General features: G+C 50.1%; 1 protein-coding gene across 1 annotated transcript in view; it reads right to left on the minus strand.

Annotated features, from left to right (window-relative positions):
• Positions 1–26278, minus strand: part of SHB (SH2 domain containing adaptor protein B) — a 126132-nt gene that overhangs the window by 37396 nt on the left and 62458 nt on the right. The window contains exon 3 of the mRNA XM_010952907.3: positions 6814–7029. Coding sequence (XP_010951209.2) covers positions 6814–7029 — 216 coding nt within the window. The remainder of the gene's footprint in view (positions 1–6813; positions 7030–26278) is intronic.

The following is a 26278-nucleotide window of genomic DNA, read 5'->3' on the forward strand; positions in this document are numbered from 1 at the left end:
CTCAACGTTAGCACTACCAGCTTCACAGCATTTGTGTTTCACAGTGACAGTGACAAGTCACAAGCTCAGCATGGAGCAGGCACAACTGCTTCTGCCTCGAGAACAATCCAAGCCACGTGTCACCAGCACAGGTAAAGGGAATGTTCAGACCTGTCCTTTACACACTCAAGATGTCAATGCAGCAGTGGAGAGAGCACCTGACCTGAGCTCATGAGCTGTGTAACCATGGGCAAGCCACTCACCCTCTCTGAGCCTGAGTAGTGACATCTAGGTGATGACAATGAAACCACACCCACCTTGCAGGACTTCAGAGGGTTAACCCATGCCAGCTTCATAACTGGTGCTCACTAAGTTTTAATTTCCTGCCTTTCCTCCACTCCCCACTTACCTTTATAGGATTGTTTTAAATTAGCCAACTGAGCTGGCTCAGAGATGACTCACAGTTGTTTAGGAAATAAACATACCTGGGACCTTACTTTCCCCTTTCTCTGCCCTTCGATCCTCACTTGATAAGGCTGGGGAAATGTCAAAACTCAACATGGGGGGATGGGAAGGGAGAAATTGGGAGTTCAAGATTTGCAGATACTACTATATATAAAATAGGTAAACAACAAGTTTATACTGTATAGCACAGGGAACTTTATTCAGTATCTTGTAGTAATTTATGGTTAAAAAGAATATGAAAACAAATATATGTATGTTCCTATATGACTGAAGTATTGTGCTGTACATCAGAAATTGACACATTGTAAACTGATTATACTTCAATAAAAATATATTTAAAAACAAACAAACAAAAAACTAAATATAGTGCCTGGCCAAGGGGTGACCAATGCAGCATTAGCACCCCCCAAGCTGACAGTGACAAACGTGCATCTGGTGATTTGAGAAAAAACCATTGCACACCCATATGGAAAGTGGTAGGAGCCCAGAAGGGCCCCAGCCCAACCTGGGATGAGGTTGGGAAGGGACTGGTCATGTCATGGAAGGCTTCCTGGAAGAAGTGGCACTGACACCCCCAGAGCTGAGCTGTGACACCCCTTCCTTAACTCCTTGACCCCAGTACCTAACATGTAGTATGTACTGAGTATGCTTTAGGTTCTCAAATTGGGGTCCCCAGATCAGTAGCATCAGCGACACCTGGGACCTTCTTAGAACTACAAATTCTCATGCCTCATCCCTGGAACCTACTGAATCAGGGTCCCAGCAATCTGTTCACTGCTTCCTCTGGGTGTTTCTGCTGCACGCTGTGGGCAAACCAACCAATCCACAAACGTGTCACAGCTACAGTGGGGAGGGGAGCGGGGGGAGAAGGGCAGTGGGTCCCTCTCACACCTGGGGACTAGTGGCCCAACCCTGAGGAGGGGCTGAATAAAAGACTGAAAAACCGGGTGGTTCATGGTGAGAATTATTGCTGGAACTGAGGTGGAGTATTTCACAACCACTGAAGTGTTGCTTTCCATGCCATCCATGCCTCCCATTGCCAGGAATAACTGGGAGTGAACATCATAAATGGGCCCTCTGTGCCCCCTAAATACCTCTTTATGCAGTATTGTTTTAATGTATAAAATTAAATTTTATTTAATACAGTGAGCCTTCCCTGAGCACCAATAACCATTCTTTCATGCGTGACCCTTTAAAGTTTACGATGTCTTTTCATCCAGATCTTTTCCTTTGGTCACCACAGAAATCCAGTATGATAAAGGTTGTGACTGTCCCCGTTTTATAGATGGGAAAACGAAGGCTCAGGAAGACTGAGCAGCCTGTCTGAGGTCCCACAGCTGCTGGGTGGTGGAGGTGGCATGTGCACTTGGGATTCTCTGACTCCTTCTACTTTCTGAATGGCTCCTGACACGCAAGACAGTGTGTTGAGCTTTCCAGGGCAGAGAAATTGGCCAAGGAGCTAATGTGGAAGACAGAAAATACCCAGAATAAGTACGTTCAGCACTGAGTCATAGGACTATCTTCTATTTTTGCTGGGAGGCAGGCCCATCACTGGCTGAATCCAGGACGTTGCCTGAAAAGTAGCTTCAACAGAGACAAATCTTTAGACGGTGAGTCAAAAAATGCCTTTGTTTCTCTGAAAGATCTCGAGGGTGCCCTTCCCCCACTCTGTTGCTGCCCAGCTCCTTGAACAAGCACTCTGATCACTTGCTTCTCAGAAGCAGTTGCAAATCATTAAGGACAGAGCTTTTAACTTGACCCACTGAATTAAAAGGAAACACCAATCCATCGTCTGTGTACGGCCTGACTGGCTCTGCTATGAAGGCTCCAGCAGTTTCTGTCCCTCCCTCAGCCTCAGTTTCCCCAGTTGGACAAGGGGGAGTGGGATGCCATGGCGTGGGGACCCCTTCCTGTGCTGAGGGGTGGCAGACCATGACCAACCCGTGGGATGGCTCTGGTCACTCCCATGGAGACACAAGCCTCCAGAACTTGGGCTCCTACAGCATCCTCAGCTGGAATCATTCCAAGTGGGAACACACACCCCAGGAATGTATCCTACCAGCTGCAGACACAGGGAGAAATTGGGCAAGGGCAATGAAAGGCATGTGACACTTCCCGTGGGCTCTGGGAGGGTGAGGGCTCCAGCCACATTATATGCAGCATCTTGGAAGGCATCAGGGAGCCCAGACATCGACAGGGTTAGGGCTTGGGCTCTGCAGTGGGTCTTAGCAGGTTCAAATCCTGACTCCATGGCTGACTAGCTATGGGCTCCTGGGAAAGTTATTTCTTCTTATTGGACCTCAGTTTCCCTATTGTAAAAGGAGGAAACTAACGTCCCAGAGGGCGGGTGTGAAGACGGAAAAAGATAACGCGCACAGAGTGCTCTGTACGTGTCAGTACTTACCCCATGTGGTGCCCTTTAAGCCTCACCAGGACCCTCTGCAGCAGGCACATTTTCCCAGTGAGGGACTAGAGGCCCCCAGGACAGGTTCAGTCCCTGTCCTCCCAATGGCCACTCAGAGATGTGAAGACTCCAAACCCATTCCACCGTGAGCCCAGGTCTGTTTCTCCAAGTTATCCACCCAGCTCCTCGGCCCCCTCTCTGTGTGGCCACCTCCTGTGCAGGCTCCATTGGTCCATCTCATAATTTGTGCCAAAAAGCCCAGGGGCTGGTTAGACACTCCGCACCAACCAGTGCCAAGCAGTACCACCCTGAATCACCCAGTGTGGCCTCACCCAGGCTTCTTCTCCTGCCCCACACTCCTAGGGCAGGGAGCTGTATCTGGGGCTGAACCTGCAGGCTACTCCCAGGTGAGTCAAAGCAGGGAAAGGACTCAGTCCAGCCAGCTCTGAAAGCAGGAGTGTCTGCCAGGTAGGAAAAGGGCTGACACCTTGATGGAAGCCACACCACCTCTCTGTGGATAGCAGGGCTGCACCCTGTTCCCTGCAGCCAGAGGTGAAACTGACTGGCATCTGTCCTGGGCTCTGGGATCAACTAAGGTCATGCACTTAGTGCATGGGATGGGACTCTGGTGCTGAACGGGTTGAGGCGGGGGTTCTGGCTGAGGCTACCAATAGCTTCCTAGAGGGAGGGCAGGCAAGGAAGGCCCAAGGCTTTTTGGAGAGCTTGTGGTATCTCTCATTTGCCTGGCCACAGAATTCTGAGAGAAGGGAAGACTTACATTCCCAAGAAGCTGGAACTACATTACACCCTGCAATAGCTGTCTTCACGACAGACGGGAAGTGATCATTAAGCCTTCCTGAAAGGCTGCACTGGCTGAGAAGGCCTACTTCTGTGAAGAACACTGAAGCATCCCTTTGAGAAGTGACTCTTCTCACAATGCAGTGCAGGACAGCACTCTGAAAGGTGGAAAGCACTTTTGCTTTGTAGACTGAATCAGAGAGATCAGTCCTGGTCTCTGACCAGCATGCTGGGGTCCTGATGGACCAAAGCATGGAAACATCCTTGGAGGGGCTGCAGGCCAAGTTCCTGATGTAGCGCAAACCCCTCAACACCAGTCCTGCCTTGTTCAAGCTTCTGCTGGTAAACCCCAGGGAGAGGAAGTTCATGATTCGCTTGCAGGTACACCTGAAATCCTTACCACTCACCTGGACCCTAAATCTGTATGACTCTTCCTTGGTGGGCCCAGCTCTGCCCTTTGGGAGGGCCCCACACTCCACACCTTTGGAAAAATCTGAAAACACTGACCAGTTCCCTCATGTGAGCTGAATAGGCAGAATCAGAATACATGGGTCGGAAAGAGATGGTAAGGATTTTGCCCAGTCGCCTGTACCCCAGCTACAGATCCTACACCCCAGGCTCTGGAGGCCCATCACAGAGAGCTTCCGAGGGCCCAGATAAACTGTGTGGGAACATCAGTGTGGTAATAGGAGGACGGGGCCCAGCCAAGCTCTGCCTCGCTCCCTGACACCACCAATGACGTGCCAAAGCACATGCCCCATACACTGCTGACTGAGGTGGGAACATTATCCTTTGTCTCTGAGCAGCCACACTTCTGGGTTTACAAATGGAGCCGTGGCAGCACTTCAGCAACCCAACTGAGCTGTTTCAACTCGTCCTTATTACCTGACAGGTGGCCCATCCACCTCACTCCACCTGCACTCTGGGGCTAGGAAACAGGACGGTGTTCCTGCCTGCCAACACCGCATCCAACAGGCTCTGTCCACAGACGTGGGGAGGGATCTAGTCAAGACTAACGGCTGCCGCTTACAGCATCCCTCCAGCCCGAGTGAAACAGCTTCCTTCTATGCCCCAGAAATCAGAGCCGAGCCCAAAACAGCATAATCGGTATCCACTCCAGAGCAGGACACACAGAGATAAGGGACTTGATGAGACACACGGGGATGTGATTCTGGGTCTGTCTTCTACCAGCAGCCTAAGAAGTTGACCTACAATGACACTTGTGAAAGCAAGTCAGCAATATAAAAGCAAGTCCAAATGGATATCTGTGGCTCAGAAACTTATCTGGAGACAGTTCTATCTCAGACCTTGTGATCCTTTATGAAAAATGAAAGGTATAGAAGTTCTAAAACCGGCTTTGGGCAGAAGCGGACAAGTCCTGGCCCCAGAGCCTTCTGAAGAGATGATGGCTGTCCTGTAGGCTCAGTGCTTTTAACTTTAATGTGCCCACGAATCACCTGGGGGGTCTTTTAAATCAGATTCTGACTCTGCAGGTCTGGGCCGGGGCCTGAGACCCTGCATTTCTCACTAGCTCCCGGGTGAGTGACACTGCTGGTCCAGGGCCACATGTGAGCAGCCAAGCACCAGACTAGACGAGAGCATCAAAGGTAACATGACCTGCAGGGTGGTCAGCCCAGGAGGGGGCGGGACGCCACAGGCCCCTGGTGTCCAGGAGAGGTGTCACATGAGCCCTCTAGCCCTTTAATGCAATTGGGGTTTGTGAAGAGCCACCTCTGGGGCAGTATCAGCCCCCTTCTAGCTCCTCTCACACCCGAGAGTAGCACGCCTTGACCAGCCGTGCCAGGACAGTCCCTGGATTCCCGTGCCGAGGGAGGAGGAGGCCGTGAAATGCACGGGAGAGACCTGAGGTGACCAAGGACCTTCAGTCACACGACCACTCTCGTCTCTGGCATTCAGCCGGGCGCTGCCAACCTGGCAGGAGGGCCCAGCATCCACAGCACTGACTCTACACAGTGAGAAATGCTGCCCCAGGGTTGTGCGCAGGGAGTTCAACAGGCCCGGAGAGGCAGCAAGGGAGCCCATGGGACATGTGGCCGTGTACCAGGAGGGCTCACAGTGACGGTGACACATCTGAGGTGGGCCTCAAAGGAGGGGTGGGACTTTTCCAGATAGGATACAGCAGGGAAGGGCACTCAGGCAGAAGGAATAGGACTCGCACAGAGTGGCTACATCCAGGGGATGGTGAGTGGTATGCGTGACAACAGCCAGAATCTTGACTGAGGGAATCAAGATGAGGGCAGGACAGAGGCCTCACTTCCAGGGCTAGAAAGGGAGGAAGGGTCTAGTTGTGCATGAAAAAGGGAGCTTCCAGGCAAAATGAATCTTAAATTAAAAACAAAAACTCTCCCTTTATGACCTGCAATGTAGTAAGAATTAAATTAGTCATTTGATGTCTTTTTTCCAATGCCTAAACTCTTAGACACATAAAAGTTATTTGCATCTGACTTTCCACCTTTTAACATTAAACATAAGCATTTCCCTGGGTTATTATAAACTCCTGGTCAATGTCACTCTGTAGTGGCTGCACAACATTCCTTTAACCAATCCCCACTGCTGGACATTTGGGTCGTTCTCCATCTCTCACCATCATCATGCCTTCTCTGCGCTTTAGATCGTAACCTTGACCTGGATCCTAAGGACTGGTACTCAGATCAAAGGGTGTGAACATGGCCTAAGAGAGGTAACACATGTGGCAGACTTATTTCCCAAAAGGCTGAGGGAGAGGAGTTTCAGTGCTGTGATGGACACTGGATTCTAGAAAACCAGTCTCAGGGTGGGGAGGAAGGGAGGCATCTGAGTCATTCAAGGGGCTCCTGGCCAGGGGGAGGGTTGGCCCCTGAGGTCAGGATGTGCCCACGGCCTGTGCTGTGTCAATGGGCTCATGCTGAAGCTGGGACAGGAACGCCGTGGCCCCGGATACACGCAGGCCTATCACAGGTGTGAGATGGGATGGAGCCACTGGGCTCTACCAGGTACAAAAGGAACCACTCTGCAGACTGGACCCTCCTCACATTTGAGGGGCCCAGCCATACGTGAAGCCCTGTGGTTTACATGAGCAGGCAGGGCCGAGTGTGCTTACCCTCTTTACAAAGCTGAGCACCATGTGGGCCAGCAACCGCCCCCGAGCAGGGCCGCTGGTTCCTTACCTGCCAGAGCTGGGATGGTGACCCGGTTCCACTCCCACGGCTGGTCGTACTCGTCGGCGGGCCTGTCGTCATCCTGGGGCAGCTTGCTCTCCCGCAGTCGGGGGCTGACCGTGCTCTCTGAGTCTGAGTCGACGCTTTGGCCCTCGGGTTCATAAGGGGTGTCGTATAATTGGATGCCTTTGTGCTGCGACCGGACACTTTCCTGCCTCTGAAATTCTGCAGTCAAAAAGGAGGGAAGCAGAGATATAAAGGATGCATAGTACAAGCTTCATCACCTGGGACCTGGCAGGTGACACCCACCAGCCACCACCCAGAGAGGTGGGGACTGCACAGGACAGGCCTCTTTGCTGCATTTAACTGTTCCTCTCCGCCCCTCCCCAGGGCAGTGCCCCTGCTCTCACTGGTCAAGTCTTCCTCACAAAGATCTCAGGCTTTGAACCAAAGGACAGAATCAGAAACCTCATGACCACTGTCCAAGGGTAGGGCCCAGACGTGAGCATGATGTTCTGGGTATGTTCTGACACCGGCCCAGAACACAGAGTTCTTTCCCCCTTGCTTACAGATGAGTGGTGGGGACAGGGTCCTTCCTCTAGGGAAATTGCCCATCCTCTGGACTTGTCACTCCCTATCTGTCAAATGAGGAGATTGGGCTAAATGACCCTCAAGTGTCCACCAAGCTCACATGTTCATTTTGAAGACCTAAGAAGCCAAGAGCCATCCCCAGGGGACTGTTTTCTCCCCTAAAGTCCCAGGAGTGACTGTTTTCCTGCCCTTCTACCTCCCCCAGGGCCTGCCTGTCTTCTAACACACTGAATACAGCTAAGAAACTTGAGAGAGCAGATGTCCAATTTCACTTCTGAATAAGGAAGGAAAGCTCTCAATCTTCTGCAGAGGATACCAGGTCCTGGCTTGAGTCGGGGCTGAGGAGTGGCAGCCAGTCTGAGGACCCAGACAGGGCATGTTCCTTTCAGCTGCTGCTCATTCCTAAGACGCCAGCAGTGGCCGAAAGATGGATGCCAGGATGCCACAGTCAGGTGCTTCTTTGCCAAATAGGGATGGCTTATTTGCTTTGATCATAAACACCCACTTTGTGCAGGGCCCACAAAGGACGGGGGAGAGGAAAGGGTTCACTGTCGAGGCTGCTCTCAGCAAGCCCACTGTTTCCAGAAGAGAGACAACGGGTACGTAAATCACCTTTGCTCTGCGGCAAAGGGGCTCCTGCAGGGCCTGCGAGGGACGAGGCAGGAAGAGAGAGAGGTGGCATTTGAAGTGGCAGTTCTGACAAGCGGAAACAGGAGAGGGACAAGATTCCCTGTGGTTGGACCAGGACAGTGCAGCTGGAGAGAATGAGCTCACTGCCTACTTTCTCGTTTATTCGATAAAATATATATAACATTTAACTTTTGCCATTTTAACCATTTTTAAGTGTACAAGTTAGTGGCATTAAGTACATTCACGTTGTTGTACGGCTACCACCACCTTCCCTCACCAGAACTTTTTCATCACTCTAAACTGAAACTGTCCCCCGCTAACTGTCCCCAGTTTCCTTCCCTCAGCCTCTGGCAACCACCTTTCTACTTTCTTTTTCTTTTCTGGTTTTTTTGGGGGGGTGGGGTGGGGGAATTAGGTTTACTTATTTTTTTTAATGGAGGTACTGGGGATTGAACCCAGGACCTTGTGCATGCTAAGCATGTGCTCTATCACTGAGCTACACCCTCCCCCCGCTTCTACTTTCTGTCTCTAATAATCTGACTACCTAGCTACCCCATATAAATGGAATCGTATGGTATTTGTCCTTCTGTGACAGTCTTATTTCACTTAGCACAATGTTTTAAAGGTTATTTCATGTTGTAGCATGTGTCAGAATTTATTTCTTTTTAAGGCTGAATAATAATTCACTGTCTACTTTTGCTGGAGTACCAGGTCCAAGGAGGTGAGAGAGGGGAGGTGAGGCTTGATGTGAAGCGGTGAGGGTAGTGAGAGCGTGCTGTTCTAATGGACTCTTGAGGCACTCTGCAAATCAGAGTTCTGATGGCATAAAGCCACAGTAGAAGCCCACGGGAGTCATGTGCCCTGAAGAGCAGCTGACAAAATACACTGACGACGTCAGCCCCTCTGAGCAAGAGCATTCTTGTAGCTTGGGCTTCATGATTCAAGGCCATTCACAGGAATGGCAAAACCCCACGCCGCGCACAGGCCCTGACTCAACAGAAACCAACTGATGCTATGCACTGACCTTTAGTGTTGACATTAAACAGCGCTATGGTAGCATCCCCTAAACTTCATTTAGTCACATACTGACTGCGCGATTTTGCCGTTTTTGAGTACCGCCTGGATTATTATATGCCATTTTTAAAAACTGACAGTTTCACTTTTTAGAGGAAATAAAATTCACTTAAAAAGGAGGCTATTAATCACCACCCTATAAGCCATTATCCTCTACCAAAAACAGATGATAAACATAAACAGAATAAACGAGAACAAAGCCAGTTAGGTAGGTACTATCGCCAGGAAGTAAGTCCAAGGCTCACTCTCTCTGCTGAAGGGAGCCCCGCAAGTACTGGAGAGCCGGTGGGGGAACTAGCAGCAAACCGAGACACTTTCTTTGGCAAATAAGAATAACCTTCTCCTTTTAGAAAGAAAAAGAATAAAAAGGGGAAAACTTCACTATGTGGTTCTCAGGCCACCTAAAATCGTGTCTCCTTTGAGATGTCCCATACTTTGGCAAAACACGGCTTTGTCAGGTCCCAGGAGTAAACTGGGGTGATTTATTAGTTTTGGGGATGATGCTTTCCTTTTTATGGGGGAGGAAGAGGAGAAGGGAAGAGCTATAAAAGACAGGACTTGGTCACTTTAAGTCGAAGACCAATGTAAAGTACTGGAGACAACTCTGTAAATCACGAAATCTACCAAACTATCTGATCAGTGCTTTGTGGGGTCATCGTCATCCTTATCACTCCTGGCCTGGTTTAAGGAGTACAGTCTAGCCTCTTGTCTTTGGAGAATTCTGAGGGCTAGGGACACTGGGAATGCAGCTGATAGGCACGGACCCACGAACGCCACCTTCCACTTCATCCTCTCTCACAAGCAGGAACAGCAACCACTAACATGTACTCTACAGTTTACAAAGCACTTTGCATGCAAATCACCATTTAATCTTGGGCCACAAAGCAACTCAAGGATGCACTTCTGTGGGCCCCCAGCAATCAGGAGCATCTTCACTTGCTCTCTCAAGGAGCCCAGTTGCAAACAGATGTTCAATGAATGTGAGTGGGATACAAGGATGACAACTCACAGCCAGAAACCACTCTTTACCCCCAAATTCAGTTAACTCATTAAAGTCCCTGACCACAGTGATAAGGTACCTGTAACAATATGACAAATGCATACAGTTTAGTATTGCACAATAGTCAGGAGAGATGGATATTCCACATGAACACCAGCCTAAAAGGAAAACATGTGCAGTGAACAGATTAGCTATTAAATCAGAAGGACTTGTGCATCCATCTCTCACACAGGATTTATTGTTCTGAAAGCATCTGCGCCTTACCAAAGCTGAGTTAGTAATGGCATGCAGTTAGGGCAGGGGATGTTATAATGGTAATCATTAAAACGAGCTTCCCCCTGTATTACATGGTGAATTCAAATTTTCATTAAGGTTCCAACAATAGGGAGCAGTTGAGTAAATTATGGCACGCAAACTGGATGGAATATTAAGCAGCCATTAAAATGATGAATCTTAAGATTATGTAGCTACATGAAAAAGTGTGCATGAAATTATGCTAAGTTAAAAAGTGAAATACAAGACTGTTTATGTGTTGAGCAAACTGTAAAATGCGGGCTTTCTAAATTAGTCCCGGGCAATGTGAACAATGCCCCAAAGGAATTCTACTCCTTGCTTAGGACTTGCTGAATACTGTTATTGCACACTTTGCTCATAGTGTCTAAACTCTCATGACGGCAATGTTGTAAGTACAGCTACACATGAATAAAGGGCGGAAAACCTGATACAGAAAGGTAAATAGTTACTGTGTACAGAGGAAGGAATGGTTGCATAATTATTTTTAAAAGTTGTTTTAAATAATGAATAAGGATGCTAGTAAAGAAAAATGTAATTAAGAAAGGATCACATGAAAGTAAATACGATTTTAAGCAGGTTGGGCTTATAGGAACTGTGTGTTTCGGAAGCAGCTGCCTTTGCCCGAGAAAACACCCATTTAGGGAGCATCTCCTCTCCCAGGAGACGTTTGCCAAGAGCCCCAGGAAGTTAAGGGCCATTGTGCCAGGCCAGCTTGCCAGACATCACTGTCTCCTGCCTAATGACCAGGTCCATCCTCCTTATTACCCAGACCGATCTGTGACCGTCCAGAGACTAATCTAATAGGGGAGCTGGTGACCATATGTTTTAAGTCACAAGTTATCTGGACATCACCATCTATAAATTCATGGAAAATGACCTTTAATCTTGGGTGGCAGCCTGTGATTTTATGCCTCTTAGGCAGGGAGCAGAATCAGTAAATTGACAGGGTAGGGATTTCTGTTGACCTCTAGAGTAGAAAGGTTTTTAAAGTGGAACTACATACAGAGAAAGAAAAAAAAATAGAGTACTTTCTTTTACAATCAGAGAATGTCAGAACTGGAAGGGGCCCTGGGCACATTCACCAAGGGCACAGAGCCAGGAGGGTGAGGCTGGTGTGCCGACCAAGGACTGTGACCAGGAGAAGCAAAGGCCAGAGTGATCATCTCAGCAGGTGATCTTCCGAGAGAGGGGCCCAGGACAGATCTAGGTGCGAACCAGGAGCCTCCTGAACGGCTCTGACAAGTGTTCAGAGATCTCTACATCCACAGGCAACAAGCTCCATTTTGCTCTGGTATTCCCCAACTCTGTGCCTCCCCCTCACAGTTTTGTTTGTTTTTGTTTTGTTTTGTTTTGTTTTTTCTTTTGGCTGCCAGGAAGCTCAGAGTTAATTCTGATGTTTAACCCAGTAGCCATGTTAGCTTTGGTACTGGGTCAATCGACTTTCACTCGCCCTTCCTTCTACATGGGTCTTGACATCTATCCTAACAGCTTCATTATATACATTACCTTTTATTATGAATAGCCTCAAATCTATATATTTGAAAGCAGGCAGACACACATCTAAACGAAAAAGATGAGAAGAAAAGAAATCTTTTCTTTATCCCTTTAACCTTCCTTTCAGGAACAGAAAGAGGAGGGCAGGGCTCGGCTTCAGCCTCTGGGGAACTGAGGCTGAGGACAGCAGCGCAGTGCAGCCCTGGTGCACCCAGCCTTCCCCAGCAACATGGCACCCACCTGTCCTCACACCCAGCCAGACATCTACCGAATGCCCAGAACAAGAGCTCGATGGAGATGAACCAGACACGGTCCTGGTCTTCAGGGAGCTCTCGGCGAGAGAGGGCCAGAGCCCCCAACACAACAGAGGCAGCTTAGGGTCCTCAACAGCGAGCAGACGTGACACTACAACTCAGTTGGAGGAAACCTGGGAGGGCCTTAAAGTATTTAGACACGAAGTTGTGGCCTCATGGTGTGGCAGGGAAAATGGGCGTTTGATGAATGCAGAGCCAAGGAAGAGGCACAGGGGCTGGAAGCACAAGGTATAAGTGGGGGAGATGGGCTGTCCAGGGGTCCAGCAGGTGAGGAAGCCGAGGCAGTGGAAGTGATTCTGGATAGCCCTGAATGCTGCAGGACAGCACTCCCAAGAGTGTCTAAGGAGAGGTGCCCTATAACCTCCGTGTAGGGTAGAACTGGGCGGGGAGAGGCTGGCACAGGTGTGCAGGTGCCTAGCTGGAAATGATAGATGCTGGCCGGCAGGCCCCTCACTTCTAATTTTCCCAGCTGGCTTGCCTGGGAGTCCAGATTAGATGCCAAATCACAGAGTGGCAGAGCTCAGTAGAGAGGTGCAGCCAAAAGAGGCCTCCATTCCCGGGTCCTGCCATCACCGCTCAGCCTAAAAAACCTCTACTCAGCCTGTGATGGGCATGCCTGGCTGTGCCATCAGAACTCTATGGTCTAGGGCTGCACTACTAGAGCAATAATGGGGCTGCCATGACACCAGCCACCTGTGGGGAGGCAAATCCTGGGGTCCAGGTAAGCGACAGGTTCAACAGCACAGCACAGACTCCTGGAGCCTGAATCCTGGCTTCAGCAGGGGACCCAGGGTAAGCTGCCCCAGTTGCCTCATTCCTGGAGGGGGAACAACAGTATCCAACGTGGAAGGATGTTATGAGGATCAAATGAATTAATCTATGTTCAGTGTTTAGAACAGCACCTGGTGCACAGAGAGCACTCCAGGAATGTTGGTATCATTTCCTGGGGCTTCCATGGAACACCACTCCATGAGCCCTCCTCCTCTGAGATCACCCTTCGTCCCCCACAGCACAGAAAGCCTGCTTACAAACTCTAACAGGACAACCCTGTGTTGAAAATGGAAGGGCTTCACCAGCCATCTCTGAACCTACTTCCATTTCTGGATCCACAATTTCGGATTTCAACTGCACGTCTCCACCTGGGAGCTTTGCACAACTCTTGTGCATAACACGAAACACACAGGGGAGGGCTCAGTGCCCAGGGGTCTAATGACCACATTTTACAGATGGGGAAACTGAGGCCTGGGGAAGAGAAGAAGGCCCCAGGTCCTCTAACTCCTAGAGCAGGGCTCTTCTTCCTGCCTGTCCAGACGCTCCTGACTTCTCTTTATCAGACTGTCTTGTTTGTAACCTTCTGGAGGCAGAGGCATCTATTTCAGTCAGGTCTGAGGTGTTAAAAAACACACCTAGCCCCACAGCCCAAGTGAGGAGTTCCACGGGAGCAGTGGGCGGCTGCTCCCAATTAGACACGCATCTGAAACCCAGCCTGGTTCTGAGGCGCCACATCAAAGGGAAGACAACGGATGTTCCCCACAACTGAACTGTTAAAACATCTGCTGGAGAAAGACCCTCCTCCTAACCGGGGGTCTTCAACGAATGCCTGAATTCAGGGGTCCCCCGGAGGCTGAGGTGGTGCACGGAGCAGCAGGGGTCCTGGGTGGACACTGCAGGCCAGCAAGGGCAGGGCAGAACGGCTAAGAGATGGAGCCTGGACACCAACCCAACACAACACAAGCAGAGGTCCCACCTCCTCCTCCTCCAACTAGTCCGGTTTCCGGAGCTGTCTAGAAGCCAGGAGACTGACTAATTGGAGCTCTCTTACCGTCTCTTTTCTGGGCATGCACAGAAACACCCCAGAAAAAAGAGGATGAGCTCTGCAGATCAGGCGTGTGGAGCAAGAACAACGGTCACGTCCGTGGAAGCAGCGCAGGCCTGTCACTGCCCGGCGGGACCTGCACCACTTGCTCTTTTACGATCAGCCCAAGGGCGAGGGGAAGGCCCAGGGCTGAGTCAGGGTGCCCAGTCTGCTCCCTTCCCTCGGTCACCTGCACAGGGACAGGGTCTCTCCCGAGGACCCGGTTCTGCAACACCAAAGGGGGCCGGTGGGGGTTCGGGGTTCCGATGACAACAAATGTGCTTTCCTCACGATTTAAAAGGCCATGCGGGCCTCTTCGCAGAGCTCTTGGGAGCTGTCTGCAATTATGGCCGGGCCCTCCACCCTGCCCATCACTCTGCTCTCCTCCAGTGACAGCCTTTGCGTGCAGAGGCCTCTGAGCGGCTGCAGGCCTGAGTTGTGTCGCCATCCCCCGTGGAGACTCACTGAGGCGAACTCGCTGCTCCAGGATCCTGGCTGCTCCCAGGCTCCAGGCAGCACATCAATGAGCATCCATTCAGAGCAGCAACTTTCTCAGGAGACAGCTTTCTGGCTTCCTGTCGACGGCAAGACCCACATTCACAGGCAAGCGGAGAGACTGCCTGCCTTTCTTTCTCAAACATCCACTGGACTGTGACTGGGTGCTAGGGTGGACCCCAGGCTCCCCCCATCCCCAGAGGACTTGTAGTTCAGCGAGAGAATCAGGATGCCAACGTTCATGAGGACTCAATTAATAAGTTACGAGCTGCTGAACACCTGGCTGTGCCAGGCACTGTCCTGAGCATTGGCTGCATGTCCTTCCTCATCCCCATGACACAGACAAGGTGACAGTATTCTATAGGACAGACACTGAGGCTCAGACAGCTCAGAGTCCCCACTGGGACCAACCTGTTCTAAAGTGGTACAGACAGTGGCAGCTTGGTAAAGGCAGAAAGCAAAGGTGGTCCCAGGGATTTTGAAAACCCTTAAGAAGGAGGTGGCATTTCATAGGCTCTCAAGTCCTAGTGAAAGGAGGCCTCTTAAGGGCCACGGAAGCCAAGGGGCCTGCCTAGTGTGACAGACAGTGAATGGGGCGGAGGGCAGGGTAGACTACACTCAAGGAAAGAAGGAAGATGCAGACAGGTGAAGACGAGGGCCCCAGGAGAAAGAGCAATGGAGGCAGGGCAAGCACAAGCCAAGTTGTAGACAGGGGAAAGCTGGAGAGATTGTGAGGTGAAAATCAAAGCCTGTGAGTTGTCCTGAGCCCAGTGCTACTGAGGAAAGGAGATGGGGAGTGGCTAGAAAAGGAAATGGGCTGGGCTATGGAGGGCCCTGAGTGCCAGGAGAGGGAGCAGGAAACTGCAAAATGTAGACCAGGTTTGTGCTTTCACACACACACACACACACACACACAAAGCCTTTTGAAGGCAGGCAGGAAACACCAGGGTGTGGCAATCAGTTGCTGATGACCTGAAGGTCCGGCCTCCCAAACAATTAGGGCTCCACCCTTTCAAGAAGTGGATGGAGGATGCCCAGGGCTCCAAAAGGAAAAACACATTCCTGCAAACAGCTCCTCAAAGCGGAAAAGCAAGCATTTCTCCAAGATGAGGGGCAGAGGTCAGGCTGGTACTAGCACTCTCTGGTCAACCCTCAGAGGGGCGGGTGTCCCCTGACCCCTGTGTTACAGAGGCCAGACACAGTCCAGCCTTGTGGCTTCCGAGTACTGACGGACTATACTTATAAAGAAGGCTAGTCGCCCCACTGGTGCAATCTTCCAGTCTGCTGGGCACGGCAGGTCTCAGCTTCCAGGGGCCTTGGGCCACACTCTAATGTGATAAAGCCACAGGGAACAGACGTTCATGCCAGACCAGCTCAACTACACCCCTCACAGAGCAGCACCACCTGCCCTTTCTCTTGGAACCTCCCAGAGTGAGTCTTGGAGGAGCCATGACCACGCCTAAGTCCCTTCCCTACCTGAGCAGTCAGAAATCTGCAGCTCAGACAGGCTGATTTGTTCAGCCAAGGTCTGGGAGATTCAACTCTCAACACACTTCAAGAATTACTGAGTGCTGAGTGCATGCGGTGTGCCAGTGTCAGTGCTAAGTGCTTTGCCTCCATGTTCTCACTCAGTTCTCACAGCACCTCTACAAGGGGTGCTGTTGGCATTACCACTTTAAAGATGGTCACACGGTAAGCCAGTGATGGAGGCAGCCTTGCTCCAAAGCCCACACTCTAAACCACGCAGCTGTCTGCACCACTTTTCCAACACCAGTTGGTACTCCCTCCACTCCACCAGGTCCAAAATAACATAACACGTTCAGGTAGGCAGGGGAAGCAAGCACTGGAAGAGCTGAGTCCTAGCTCCAGCTGCTGGTCCTAGCTTCACCGTACTGAGTGATGCCAGGCAGATGACTGACTTCCTCCCTCTAGTCATCAGTTTGCTCCTTTGTCAGGGTAACTTGGGTCATCTTGGGGTTTATCTGACTAGGACCACACATAGGTCCCTATAGGAATCATTAGGCAGCCTGGAAGGAAAGCAAAGGGCGGCATCAAGAGGAAGAGACCTGCCCATCAAGTACTTATTTAAGCACATTCTAGATCTGTAGAGGGGTGGCCAACATATGCTGTTAGTCCCAGGTTAGCTGGACCTAAGCAAGTTATTATAAACTGGCATTGGGTGCAGGGTGCCAGCCTCCCAGGGCAGAGCCAGGGCCCCTTTCCAGGCATGACCCTTCCCTCTACTTGTACCTAATAGCACCCCTTGCCACGTGCCAGATTTGCAGCCAAATTGGTCAGACCCCAGCCATACCCATCTGGTGGTGGCGGCAGCCCTGGGGCTGGTCACTGGGTCCCTGCCTCATGCTGAGGGGGGTTGCTGGCATCATGCCCTGTGCCCAGCACAGCTGTCCAGTCGGAAGTGACTTGCTGAGATCTGGCAAGCTCTCTACCCCAGCCTTTCTTGCTTTGGAACTGCTTCAAGAGAGGAATTAATCCCCCTGGGGACTGGTAGACAACCTCAGCCTTCTGTACAGTGATGAGGAGGCTGCCGGCTTGAGACCACCAGCCTGGCCCTCCGCTCACCGGCTGTGTGACCCTGGTCAGCTGCCTGATCCCCCGGGGCTAAGATTCCTCGCAGGTGAGGCGGGAGGGGGTGAAGCAGATGGTCTTGGAGGTCTTTCTGGCTGCAGAGTCCCTCAGTCTGATTCTATGAAAAGTGGATGTTCGCACAGACTTCTTCTTCCAGTGCTGTGGCACCAGCACACGAAGGAAGAGGGGACACACACAGGAGCAGCCATCCTACAGTGTGTGGGGTTCCCAATCTCGCACCCTAACCACCTTCCAGCAAACTCCTCCAAAACTCAACCCCAATATTCAATGAGAACCTCTACTGAGAAGCTCTACTCCAGCACAAAGTTGTGCTTTCCTGCCTGTGATTGATTTAATGTGTCAACTTGAGCGGGTCACAGGGTGTACAGATACTTGGTCAAACATTATTCTGGGTATTTCTGTGAAGGTATTTTGGAATGAGACTACCGTTTAAATCCGTGGACTGAGTAAAGCAGACTGCTGTCCCTAATGTGGTGGCCCTTGCCCAACAGTTGAAGGCCTGAATAGAACAATAAAAGCTGACCCTCCCCTAATAAAGAGAGAATTCTTCCTGCCTGACAGCATTTGTACTGGGACATCAATTTTTTTTCCCCCTGCCTTCAGGCTTGAACTGAAACATTGGCTCTTCCTGGGTCTTGAGCCTGGTGGCTTTTGGACTAGAAATAATCCATTAGCTCTCCTGGTTCTCAGGCCTTAAAGCTTGGACTGAAACTAAACCACAGGCTCTACCTGATCTCCAGTTTGCTGACTTTCCCTGCAGATCTTGGGACCTGCTGGTCTCCATAATCACAAGAGCCAGTTCCTTACAATAAATCTCTCTTATTGGTTCTTTTTCTCTGGAGAACCTTCACTTATTCATGCCTCTATGACAAGCCCTTCCCCACATGCCTACCACGTGCTCCCAGGATGGGCTGCTTGTCTGTCCCACTCCTCAAACAGTTCCTGCAAAGACTGCGCAACAACACAGAAGCTGGGACTATAAGCAAACCTCTTTATCACAATGCAGAGGGGACCTGCCAATTTTCTTGAACCTGAAGAACTAGGGACACAGCCAAGCATCAGCTCCCTAAGAAGGACCTGCAATTCCACCTTTAGGAGACCTCACAACAGCAAAGCCACTGCAAGACTGGGGATCTTGCAGAGGATCCCTCCTTGGCCCAGAAGTGACCACCTGCTAAGGGCCAACACAAACTTGACAAAAAAGACCAACAGCAAGACTCCCTCATTCCATATTAGCACTTTCTGGTCCACAAAGTCCTTTGTGTTACTTGGTTCTTATAACCATCCGATGGTAAACAGATCTTGGTGAGCAAAGCCAGCATGCCCATTTAGTGGGGCAAACAGGAAACCCAGTATTGAAGGGACCTGGCAAAGTCAGAATGACAAATCTGCACGGGTCCTACTCCACTGGTCTTTCCAACTTTACCTTTACATCTTGGTGCCACAGGACAAAAAAAAACCCAATTATTTTTGCCTTTTTTGAAAGAGGAGTGGGGAAGGGGAAGGTGTGTGTGAGGTGCTACACACAAGAATTAGGAACCTGAAAGCTACCACTGTTCAGAATAGCCTTCAAGTGGCTCTTTCCTGCCAACAGCTATCACAGATTACGCCATCCCTATGACCATCTCAAGAATTTTTGGACGGAAGCATCTGGATAATGAATGCTTTTATGCTGGCAAACACAAGAACAATTCCTCTCAGGGCCCTAAAAAGGTGCCCTGAAGAGACTCTGTCTGTGTGAAAGGCGCCATCAATGCTTGGAACCCGAGAGCAGAGGTACCGTGAGATGTGGGGAGATGGCCTTCTCACCACTGGTGGCCTTTTCCAACCGGCTCCCCTCTAGGAGCCCCAAAACCCTAAGTCTCAGTTTCTGTTCAGATTGGGAGCCCATGTACTGAACCCCCACGGTGTGCAAGGAGTGGTGCAGCAGCTCAAAGATCAATCTGACACTGTCACCAGCACTTCCCTTCAAAAAGCTAGGATGGTGCTTAACCATCCCCCCCACCGCCACCCGCACACCCTCAGTGTTGGTGGTGAGTGTTCCTCAGCCCAGGGACCCTGAGGTGCTACCACGTTCTACTCACTTGCACACTCGGCCCCCACCCCCGCTCTAGCTTCTGAGGGCCAAGTTCAAGTCCAACCCATCTTGACACAGCCCCCTCTCTGTGATTCCTAGCACAGAACGTGGCTCCACAGATGCTCTGTAAATAGTGGTTGAAAGAACAATGTAAACAGTCCCTTGCAAATTTAGAATTTAGCACAGAAAAAAAAAAATAAATATTTTTAAAACATCTGTCTACCTTAGGAAGAGAATTGAATTCATAGACTGGTGAAGAGGGTATAAACTGGAAATGGCCTTTTCAGAGATAAAATTGGTGAATCCAACTAAAATTAAATAGCCTATGGCTTGAAGTTCCACTTCTGGAAATCAATTCTACAGAAATATCCAGACCCACAAGCAGAAATAAACGTACACGGACCTTTACTGCAGAATGTGAGAACAGAAAACTCGAAACAAGTTAGAAGTCTACAAATAGGGGAGTGACTGAATACACTGTGTTCCAGCCATATTAGAGAGTCATTTGAAAAGACTAATGACCTTGGACAAGATCTCTGATGCAGAACGATGTTTAGTAGGAGAGCATTTATGTAGGAAGTAATGTTGGTAGTATGTATAGAGATGCGTATTTCTGTAAGCCAATGGGAAAAGGGCGAAATGAATACACAACAAATTATTAATGACGATTCTTGTCTCTGAAGAGAGAGTTCACTTTTCATTTTCTATGTGCCTGTACTTCGAATTTCCCTACCCAGAGCACTTTTTTTAAAATCTATTTCTTATTTAATGTATTTAATGTTTTTTAAAGGAAGCGTCACGTGCAGATGTGGCACATGCAACTATCCTCTTCATTATCATCATTGTTCATGACAGCACTTGTTCAGTGTCTACTGTGAACCAGGCGCTGTGCCAGCGACTTGGTATGAATCCCAGGACAGATGAGGAAACCGAGGCAGCGACAGGAAGAGTAGGTAAGTGCGGCCGTGCAGCAGATGTGCCACATCTGCTGTCCTCAGAGCCAGTGCGCCCTGTCCTCCCCGCTCCCTGCTTGCTCTCGGGAAGCACTACGGCGATGGAATTCCCCCCTCGTCTTCTGCTCAACGTTCCCGTGGAACAGGCTTCAGATCAACAGCTTCTGCTTCTGTGACTGTTTTGAAACAATTTCATGTCATGTTTACATATTTCAAGTTTAGGAAATAGAGTTTGGAGGAGATGATGTTTTGTTTTTTAACTCTAAGATGTACATTTTGATTATAACACAGTCCCCCAAACATGCCCTGGTCATTCATGGAGGCACTAATTATTTAAAGACACATTAAAGAACTGCAGTTACAGAACTTGGCACCACAAACCACCAAAGTTTTCCCAAAACACAGCTACGAGGACAGGCCTGATCACGACTCGGGACCCATGGTTTCACTGCAAAGGACCCCCACTCTCCCTGGGGCTTGTTATCCTTTTTTGTAAGTGACGAGTCAAGGCAATTCCCATCAATCAACATTGATCAGCAGGCTGCGAACCAAAAACCAACCTAAGATGGGTGATAACAAAGAGGTTATCCTTTTGAGGGGCAGGTGCTCAGGGAAGCAGGTCTAGACCTCAACACCCAGTTAAGGTGGCCCCCTGCCAAGGGCATCAGAAGGGATTACAAACAGCTTGACAAGTTCTTATTCGTAGCACTGAGACAGGATTCCAGCTCCAACACAAGAAGGGTGCTTCAGGAAATGAACTGAGAGTCCTGATCCTGAAAATCCACACAGCGAGAAAGGGTGAGGGAGGAGGTCTGGATACCACAACCTGCCTCACCGGTTCATTCTTTCACTCACTCGCCTACTGAACACCCGTGTTGCTGGTTTATGGGGAAATGCTGATCAGTCAAGCCTGGTCCCTGCCCTAGAGAAGCTCACAGCCTAAAACACAGTCTTCTCTGGGGCTGGGTAGTTACTTGCATCGTCTGCTTAAGTACCAGCAGGCTGAGAGCTCACGGTTTAGTGGTGAGGCAGTGGGGAGCCATGGAAGGCTTCTGAGAAGGCCAAGGGATGAGCAGGGCCCCGGGTCTGCCCCACCTCACCTTATCACGTGCTGGGGGCTGGGCTGGCCAGGTCCCTGGGAGCCTCAAGACTGCATTCTCACTGCTGCCTTGCCACTGCATGCAGGGTGGCATAAATGAGCTAAACGATGACAACACACTGTATCAACCACAGGTCCTGTTGCAGGTGTTATCTGTGGGATGCCCATAAGCCAGAATCAAATGCTACAAGTGCCAGAGATGGAACTAGGGTCTGGAGGGCATCAGAGTATGTATGTGTGTGCACTTACATTTATAAACACACATACATACACATACATGTACATACACGCACAGGGTCACATGCTCACGTGCTAGACCCTTTAGCAGCCTATTGCTCCAGCCCCTCAGAGCCCCCATACCACCCGGGTCAGTAGGTTTTCTCTGCAGAGTTGTGGTGGGGGTGGGGCATAGGGATCAAAAGCACTTCTTATCAGGTGTGTCTATGTGAGTGTCTCAGCCAGGAGCCAGGGGCACCTGGAGTAAGTGACAGGTGAAGAGACTTTTATAAAATGACAAGCAGCAGCCCATGTGACAAGAGACACTCGAGGTTTGCTGAAGACTCCTCTTTTTCCTGGAACGAGATGAGTCTTAGCACTTGCCTTTGGATTAAGTCTTGAGACCCAGTGAATGAGAACTGGGAGGGAGGGTGGGGCGGGAAAGAAAGCCTATTTGAGTGTGTATTAAACTAGAAGAAAAAAGAAATCACAGGAAGAAAAATGAACAAATCTAAAAATAAGGCAGCTCCAACATTATTGCTAGATAGAAAATATAACCCCTGCTAGGCAGAGAAGCCAAAATGGTATGAAAGAGAAAATATAAAGTTCCCACCTAAAAATAACTGGAGTACTAACACAGACTCACCGTTGAGAAATATGCAATTTCTGAAATGAGCCCGAGACTGCAGTCTCACTTGGTAGGGAGGGGTTGCCACAGTCTGGAATTTAAGGTTCTCTTCCAACTATGAAGCTGGCAATAGAGAACAGAGATCGATTCAAGAGCATTCCTAGCCGTTTGCTAGAAGACCTGCAGAAAACTCAGACAAGCAGAGACCTGGGGTGCAATGGGTAGAACTTGGGTTGGGGGTCAAGAGCCTGGCTGAGCTCACTGCCAGCAGACCCTAGGCTCCTTGCAGCTTCCTAGTCTGTCAAGTGACTAAATGTTAGGCGGCAGACTGACCTTGGTTGTTCATTTATTTACTAAATAACCTCTTTTCATACCGTTCCTTTGTTTTTACGTTCTACATTTATATATGGTTGTAGCAACCCAGTAGCACAGCAGAGTAAATAGTGTCCACAGAATCTGGTTTTGACTCTCAAATCCAGGCCACTTCCGAGCTGTGTGACCCTGGCAAATCCTCCAACCTCTCTGGGCCTCTAGCCCAAATGACGTCACTCGACCCAATGAGCAGCAAGTGCAGGGTGCTGGGCGTTAAAACAGTATTGTCTTCTGCCCCACCCCGCACTCCAGCATGTTTCAAACCTTGACTGTCTTGGAATAAAGGCAAATACAGTTCAAACAATGAACCTCCTACCTCCCCTAATAATGCAGTGCTTCAGTCCCAGGTACCAAACATGCTGGCAACTCTAATAGACTCGTGTGCACATCTTGGAACCAGACTTGGAAGTCTCAGGTTCAAGACCTGGCTCTGCCATTAACCAGCTCCCACCCTTTGGGGATTGACTTGCCCCAGTAGAGCCTAGGTATCCTGTTTCGGAGTGGGGAGAATACTACTATTAGCCCCATGGGGCTGTTAAAAAATAATATCAGACAAAGGATACAAAAAAAGCCTTGTAAACCATAAAACTCCATGCAGATGTTACAGATTAGCATGGCACATACATACATGTGCACAGATAGACACACAGCCTTATTTCTCGCTGACATCTGGTATAGATGACTCGCCATTCCATCAGTTTATGTCCACAAGGGGAAGACTTCCCATTTCATTTTTTTTTGTAATATCAGTCATGTACTGAGCCTTTCACAGATGCTGAACAAACAGAATTAACTCCTATATCACTATTCAATATTTTCCATATTTATCCCCAAAAGGAAGAATCCTACACTGTGTGACAAGGTTCTGAAAAGGCACGATCTGATTTCAGGGTTTAGAAACATGACTTTTTTTTGCATGGCACCTACCCCTGAACAATTTGGAAATACTCTGGGAAAAGGAGCGCTTTATGTTATATACAAAGCCCCCAATAACTGGAACCAAAGCTTTCCTCCGAGCGTTTCATTAAGTATATCATCTGCTCGCGTTTGGCACTTTTCCACTAGCTGGGAACCTACAAAAACTGATGTGGTATGACAGCCGAATTGGTGCTGCCAGACAAGCTTCCTCACTGGCTCGGAAACGGGGGTGGGGGTGGCGAGAGGGGAAGGAATGGGGGAGGGGTGGCAGCTGTCACATTACAGCTGCCGCCACGCAGACATGAATGCACTTCAGATTTCACTCACGTCCCCCCGACAGAGGCACCGACCACAGGCCACATGACCGCCAGGGCTCCATGCTCATCCCCGTCCTGGTGAGACAAAGAGGCTGTGCCTCACCAGAGACATCCTGTCCTCCCTAGGTACTTCGCAACCACTCTTCAGGACAAGCTCTCCTCTGGTGTTTAAACCTGTTGGCCTCTGGGCCCCAGACCCCAACCACCTGCCCACCACTGACTCAGAGAAGGCTCTTCTGTTCTGTGTCTTCCTGACAACTGAGTGGGGCTGGCTACCGCAAACTTCGGCAGTCCTTGGCAGCCGGTCTGGAAAAATGTTCCCCTGCTGGTGGTGATCACAGTGTGCTCCAAGCCTGGGGGAGAGAACAGGGCCTCAGGGGTCCCACTGAGGAGTCTTCTGTCCCCAAAGTCCATGAAAATCTCATTCACCCTTGGAGGAAGCCTCCCAATGCCTGGCTTGCTTTCCTCACTGAGGAGGTCAAGGATACTAACAGTGAGGGTAACACTGTAGAGGGCAGGGAAGGGGGAGTAGAGAGAAGAGAGGTGCTCAAAATTTTCTTGCCTGCTCCATAGAGAAGGATGCTGTCGTAGGACCCTCGACTTCACTCCCTACATCTGCCAGGATGTCAGGAATGGCTCAAGACTAATTGTTCTAAGAGCCAAATCATCATCTTAGGCAGATGTCTTTCAACATCCAATTGGCTGACATCCAACAATTCTACACAATAGGTCAAATCATTCTGTTTCCTGGGGGTTTAATTCGCAACTAATTTCGCTTACAGGGTTCACTAGGAAGCTCCCGCTGTTTAAAATGAGATGTGCTGGGGTGCTTTATGGAGATTTTTCTAAGTAGTGAACAACCTGGAATGGCTGTTTTGGAAAATGCCTGAGCTGGAGTGACTGCAGCCATTCTGTGTCCCCACAGTCAGCCACGGTCTGCAGGTGGGAGCAGATGCAGGGTGGGCCACCTGTCCACAAGCATCTCTATTTTTAGGAATATCTGAAGCCCAATTCTGCCCTCATGCCCTAAAAGAGCTCCCCAGGTTCTCACCTGCATGACAGTCTTCAAGCTCAGCTGGGGCTCCCAGGGAAACCTGCTCAGGAGGGAGAATGGCCTTGCAGCCTGGTCAGCCCTGGATGGAGGGTTCCTAATCCAGGTCCCATGACCTGGGCCCGTGCAGGAGCTGTGATTATGTGCATAGGTGCTCACATGGCAGAAGCCTGCTTGCAGGACTTAAATAGTGCAACAGTTCTTTTAAAATATTTGTCAGCTAACACTTAGGTGAGAGTCTAAAACCCTCATTTCTACAACACTGGCTGGATCCCCAACCCCTGAATGCTGGACATGTTCCGAGTCACAAAGTCAGCACATTCACTGTGTGCCAGACCCTGGGCCAAGGTCACTGCCTGCTCCCCACTCCATGCACCCTGCCACCACCAGCAATGACCTCTCCTTTCAGCTCCCAAAGCCCTTTGAGACCAGGCTTAGATCTCACCTCCTTCAAGCGCTGCCCCTGACCACCCCGGGGAGGCATCTTGCCCCTCTGCCACCTGCTCTAGCACTGATTATCTGTCCCTTTCATATGTCAGTTACTCATGCAAGGCCTCAAGACATTTCTTCCAGTGCTGGTGTTAACTGCCATGTGACTCTGTGTCCTCAGCTTCTTATCCTGGACTGATTTTCCAACTTGACTTCAGTTTTAGAGCAGAGGCTCAAAGGGATTAATCTGTGTGTCCCATGTGGCCCAGTGCCCACCTGATACCAGCAGGGAGATCTCAATGAGGTTGAGATGATGCAGAGGAAAGATGAGCTGATGGTTGGGAAGTGAGTGAGGGGCAGGGTACAGTTCAATATCTCCCAACAGTCCTTGGGGGTAAAGCCCAAACTCCTTCCAGATGTTCGGCAAGCCCTCTGTGAACTGGCCACCAAACTCCCTGTGGCCCTCATCTCTGTACGTGCCCTCCACAAGCCTCAAAGCTGCAGCCACACCAGCTACCTGGGGAGGCTTTCTTCTCTGGGTGTTGCACAGGCTGTCTCTACCCCTCCTCCACACAGCGCCACCTTTGTGCTTCCTCAGGACCCAGATGAGCACCTGTGAGAACACTGGTGGGTCCCCTCCTCCCGGCCTGCTCATCTGTCGAGACTTGAGTCAAGCTTTAACTCTTGGGAAGCCTTTCCTGCGTCCTCCTCCCTTGGAACCCAAGTGACTGTGCCATCTTGGTGAGGACTGCATCCCCCCCAACCCCGAAGTAAAGTCCAAGATACTCTGGTGCCTGACCTGGGTCCATGGCTACTACCAGGATCTTGTTTATGTCAGTGTCCTCAGTGCCTGGCACGGGGGTCACAAAATGGCCACTAAACGGACAAAACGTTCCTGAAGTCCTGCCAGCCCACCCTTCCCCCAGCCATCTCTTTGTGGCTGACCTGAGAGGCTAAGGAGATGGTGTGTGACACCAGCCTCCTCCTGCCCCTCTAAGGCCCACTACCCCCTGGCCCACACCCGGAGTCCTGTGCCTTTCACGTGGCAGAGAGAGGG

Source organism: Camelus bactrianus, chromosome 4 (genome assembly GCF_048773025.1).
Source record: "Camelus bactrianus isolate YW-2024 breed Bactrian camel chromosome 4, ASM4877302v1, whole genome shotgun sequence".
Lineage (NCBI taxonomy): Eukaryota > Metazoa > Chordata > Mammalia > Artiodactyla > Camelidae > Camelus > Camelus bactrianus.